The sequence below is a fragment of the Antrostomus carolinensis genome, unplaced genomic scaffold (assembly GCF_000700745.2).
Source record: "Antrostomus carolinensis isolate BGI_N321 unplaced genomic scaffold, ASM70074v2 scaffold35233, whole genome shotgun sequence".
Lineage (NCBI taxonomy): Eukaryota > Metazoa > Chordata > Aves > Caprimulgiformes > Caprimulgidae > Antrostomus > Antrostomus carolinensis.
This window is the reverse complement of record NW_010307856.1, coordinates 454-5,487: the sequence shown is the minus strand read 5'-3', so window position 1 is coordinate 5,487 and position 5,034 is coordinate 454. Positions and strand designations below refer to the sequence as shown.

At 45.5% G+C, this 5,034-nt stretch overlaps 1 protein-coding gene across 1 annotated transcript in view; it reads left to right on the top strand.

Annotated features, from left to right (window-relative positions):
• Positions 1–446: 446 nt before the first annotated feature.
• Positions 447–5,034, top strand: part of LOC104523126 (pantothenate kinase 2, mitochondrial) — a gene marked incomplete at both ends in the record, with an annotated part of 4,872 nt that continues 284 nt past the window's right edge. Inside the window, 3 exons of the mRNA XM_010165602.2 lie at positions 447–501; positions 2,689–2,723; positions 3,555–3,937. Of these exons, the coding sequence (XP_010163904.2) occupies positions 447–501; positions 2,689–2,723; positions 3,555–3,937 (473 nt within the window). The remainder of the gene's footprint in view (positions 502–2,688; positions 2,724–3,554; positions 3,938–5,034) is intronic.

Sequence of the window (5,034 nt, the reverse complement as noted above, 5' to 3'; positions counted from 1 at the left end):
ATCTGGGCAGTTCTGGGATCCTGTGATTCTTGCAGGGGTCATTGTAGCAGAACCTTCTGACTGAGGAAAACCAGCGTCTGGGCTGCCCAGAGGCTCCTGGATGCCACCAGTTCTCATGCTGCTCTAGATCTGCCGTCTTCTGCAGGAGCTCTCTTGGAAAAAATGCTTCAGAGCCATCCAAGATCTTTGGATATCAACCACACTGTCAATGCTGGGAAAAATCAGTGTTTGAAGAGAAATCTCAGTAGCAGATGGTGGTGGCACTTGTCCAAGAGAGCTTCCTCCTTCCTCCCTGTGAAGGCGCGGATCTTTCTCGTTCTCAGTTACAGAAGAGCTGTCGCTGCCCTGCATGTTCGTGTTGGCTGATTTCCTGTGAGTGTAAGGAGAAAAGAAAACAGTTCTCTATGTCTTTGAAATAATTTCCTCCTCTTGTTTGTGTCCCACAGCTCTTTCCTACAACAGTGGGTTTACAGGGGAGGTTTTCTCCAAGCCCAAGCTGACGTGAGTGCTCTGCCCAGGTTTTACTCAGTAGAAAATCCTTTCTGATGTGGTAAAGAACTAATTAATTGTGAGCTATTCCTCTTCTTCCCTGGATTCGTAACCTGTAGCTAGGATGTCTGTAATGAGAGATCCATAATTAAGAATCATTTGGTTGCAGTTAATTACCTTAATGGGCTATCTTTTAGAATTTATCCCCGGTGAGTTGCTGAAGGTGTGACCGAGCCGTTGGCAGATGGAGAACACCAGCTGCTCCGTGCAGAGGCTTTCTGCAGCTGGTGCTGCGTGGATGTGTGGAGCCAGCTCTGCTCTGAGGCTGCTCTGGGGACTCCACCACTGCCCTGGACAACCCCTTCCAATGCCTGACAACCCTTGCAGCAAAGAAATTCTTCCTCACATCCCATCTCAACTGCCCTTGGTGCAACTTGAGCCCATTTCCTCTTGTCCTGTCCCTTGGTCCTTGGTTGAACAGACCCACCCCCACCTCTCTCCACCCTCCTCCAAGGGACTTGGACAGAGCCACAAGGTCTCCCCTCAGCCTCCTTTTCTCCAGGCTCAACAACTCCAGTTCCCTCAGCTGGGAACTCATCACACTTGTGCTCCAGACCCTTCCCCAGCTCCGTTCCCTTCTCTGGACACGCTCCAGCACCTCCATGTCCTTCTTGGACTCAGGAGCCCAACACTGAACCCAGCACTCCAGCTGCGGCCTCACCAGTGCCCAGGACAGGGGGACAATCACTTCCCTGGTCCTACTGGCCACACCATTCCTGATGCAAGCCAAGGAAAGCACTTGGTAGACTTTCCATCCTGAGATGCTCGCAGAGTTTGCAATTCTGAATTCTGGAGAACAGAATGAGAAATTGTCATGAAAAAAGTCCTTGAATTGCTCCTGCTGGCTTTGCCCATCGACCCCAATTCCGATTTCTCTCTCTCTCTCTCATTTTCTTGAACAGTTCTTTTTCTGTCTGTCGTTGTTTGAAGTAAATTCATTGGAAACAGAGTGATTGGGGTTTGGATGTGCCTCCTAAAAGAGATTTGCATCTTCTTTTGAGATTTCTTTTGGTTATGGTTGGGGGTGGCCTCTGTGTACATATATAAAATAACAGAGTGATTTAATGAGAACCTGGGTAACTGACGGCGTTGGCAGCTCCTGGGGAGCTCTGGTGCTCTGCAAGGACCTGAGTTACATTGTACAGTGACCAAGTCAAGGTGCTGAGGAGAGAATTTGTCCTCTTCACACACATGCTCACCCGTCTTGGGGCTTTTCAAAGATCCTTTTCATTGTGAGCGAGCTCCCCTCGTGTCCCTGCGTGGTTTTCTTTGCTGTTCAGCTTTCTTAAGAGCTGTCTCAGCATATTTGGGTGTTACTCTCTGACTCTTAGTGCTCCAGCTGCTCCAGCTGTGGTGTTCCTCAGCATGCTGAGGTGATGGAGGGATGAGGAACACGCTCTCACTTGGGTGATTCTGCATTCTGGGAGTGGCTGTTGCTTCCCTGAGCTGAACCAGAGGGAAACTGGCTTCCAGGTGGTGGTAGGAACGAGGGCTTCTTCGTGTTAACGGTTGGACTCTGTGATCTTAAAGGTTTTTTCCAATCTAGGCAATTTGGGATTCTGTAATTCCATGTTACTCGCTTATCTGTCTGCAGATAAACCAATTTATTTTGCCAAGATACGTTACTGTGCCCTGTCTGACATGTAAGAATTTCCCTAAAACCCGAGATCCTTCTTTCCAGGCCAAAGTTAGTCACATCTGTGCTGCATTCAGCTTTATTTTCTAAACATTCCTTTTTATCTTGTGGAAGAACTGTAAGGGTTTATTTAATCCTGCTGCCGACAGCCACAACATGTGCTTACATTTTTCTCTTTGCTCCCGTGTATCTCGTTAGCTCTAGTCTGTCCTTTAGCTCATTAATAGTAATATTAATCTGTTCCAGTTCTCGGCTCTAATCGCAGATTCCATCTGATCAGGGGTTTTTCTCTTGATCTTTTCCAAGAAGCTCATTATCTAATACAGCTGTAAATGTTGCTGGGCCTGACACTAACGAATATTTTGTACCATGGGGGAATTTGACTAATAAAATAATCCAATTAGACAGTTTGTTTTTGTCTCCCTGGGGCATCTTAGATTACTCGTCTACCTCAGTTACGTGTTGTAATTAGTTAACGCTTATACATCCCTTTGATGTTAAAGTGCTGGTATTATCCTTGGCTCTGGCTCTGGATCAGAACTTTATAAAAGAAATAGGTGGGGATTAAAATTGCAGCTTTCTAGTGGGTGTAGGGATACTGGAGAATCTTCAGCGCTGGCTGGTGGCAGTGTCAGTATTTTGAAGGTTGCTTATCAGCTCTTAGGAGCTCCTGAACACCAGATGTCTCAAAACAGGAGTTAAATTAATGTACAGAGGAGTCTCAGCCACACTTGTGAAAGACAGAACAGACTGCTCACGGTTTTTCTTGTTATTTTCCACTTTTAGAAGATAATTGGACCAGTTAGAACAAGTCCAGAGGAGGCCACGAGGACGATCCGAGGGCTGGAGCAGCTCTGCTGGGAGGACAGGCTGAGAGAGTTGGGGCTGTTCAGCCTGGAGAAGAGAAGGCTCCGGGGAGACCTTCTAGTGGCCTCCCAGTACCTGAAGGGGCTCCAGGAAGGCTGGGGAGGGACTTTGTCCAAGGGCAGGGAGTGAGAGAACAAGGGGTGATGGCTTGAAAGTGGCAGAGGGGAGATGGAGCTGAGATGTGAGGAAGAAATTGTTTGGTGTGAGGGTGGTGAGACAGTGTCCCAGGTTGGCCAGAGAAGCTGTGGCTGCTCCTCCCTGGAAGTGTTGGTGGCCAGGCTGGATGAGGCTTTGAGCAACGTGGTCTAGTGGAAGGTGTCCCTGCTGCTGGCAGGGGGGGTGGAACTGGATGAGCTTGAAGGGCCCTTCCAACCCAAACCAGTCTGTGATTCTGTGATTCTCAGTGGGCCTGCATTTTGGCATCCCTAGCATGAATTAATTCAGTTTATAATTCAGTTTATAACTGTTTTGCTGGAGGTCTGACAGTATCATCCCCTGTTTCTTTTCTTCTTTTTTTTTAATCTCTCTGTAGTCTTTCCTTGGTTTGGTTTGGACATTGGAGGGACCTTGGTCAAACTCGTTTATTTTGAACCAAAGGATATCACCGCTGAAGAAGAAGAGGAAGAAGTGGAAAATCTCAAAAGCATCCGCAAATACCTGACCTCAAATGTGGCCTATGGATCCACAGGCATTCGAGACGTGCACCTTGAGCTCAAGGACCTTACCCTGTGTGGACGTAAAGGCAATCTGCACTTTATACGCTTTCCTACTCATGACATGCCTGCTTTTATTCAAATGGGAAGCGAAAAACACTTCTCAAGCCTCCATACTACCTTATGTGCCACGGGAGGTGGAGCGTACAAATTTGAGCAGGACTTTCGCACAGTATGCATTTTTGGCTTCTATACAATTAGGATCTGGTAGTGACTTCTTTTTTTTCTCTTTTTTTTCTTTTATTTTCTTTTTTTTCTTTCTTTTTTCTTTTTTTTCTTTCTTTTTTTTTATAGCTTAAAACTAGAAAACTGTCTCTGCAGACTCTTCAAACTTCTTCTCTCCATCTTAGTCTTGTTGGAAGAACGCTAACTCATATTAAACTCGATTCAGGAAACAGCGTGTGCAGTCGAGTTCACATCTCCCAATTAGGATAACTTTTATTTCCTGAAAGTGCATTTAACATCCCTATAAATCTAAAATTCTTCACTAACTTCCATGGTCTGTGCTCTTACAAGACTTTCTCTGTGTTATTAATCTCTCATTACGTTAATCTTAAGTCTTGTGGGTTGTTTTTTTTTTCCTCATTGTTGTCTTTCACATGTTTAATAACTTGTTTTATTGTTGCTTTGCTGGTGTGGTTTCATTTCTAAGATATATGTGATACATATGATCAAGGTCGAGTCAAATTTGGTGGTGAATTAACTGAAAGGAGGTTAGTAGCTGGGATTTGACATTATCCTGTGGCTTTGATTCTTGTTCATAGGTGAAAAACATGTGTGATAACTACTTTATTTAACCAGGGCTTGAAAAAATGCACCAAATAAAGAGGTTTTTTGTGCAGTCGAGGCAGTGACATGAGGGGAAAACAATTTCGTAACTTCCCCTGTTTTCTGGGTGGTTTTTTGGTTGGGAGGGATTGGGGTTTTTTTTTGGTCCAATAATTAATTCCCTTCTCATTTTGATTTGTTTTTCATGCTAATGCCTCAGAGTCAGGTTCTAAATCAGGCCCAGGGAAGTTGATGGGATTCTCCTGGTGTCCATCTGTGGATCCAGTTGTTAGTTTCTCCCCTTTTCCATGTCTGCACACTTCAGAGCCGGGGTAATTATCCATCCACGTGCGTGGAGAAGGACAGAGCCCTTCTGCAGTCTGTACTTCTCTCTCAGCCAGCACAGGGAGTGATGGAGAGAGATAGCTGAATTTGAGCTGGCAGGGAATGCATTTTTCTAGCCCTGATCATAAACACTCCAGATCCTTGGTAACTTCTTGA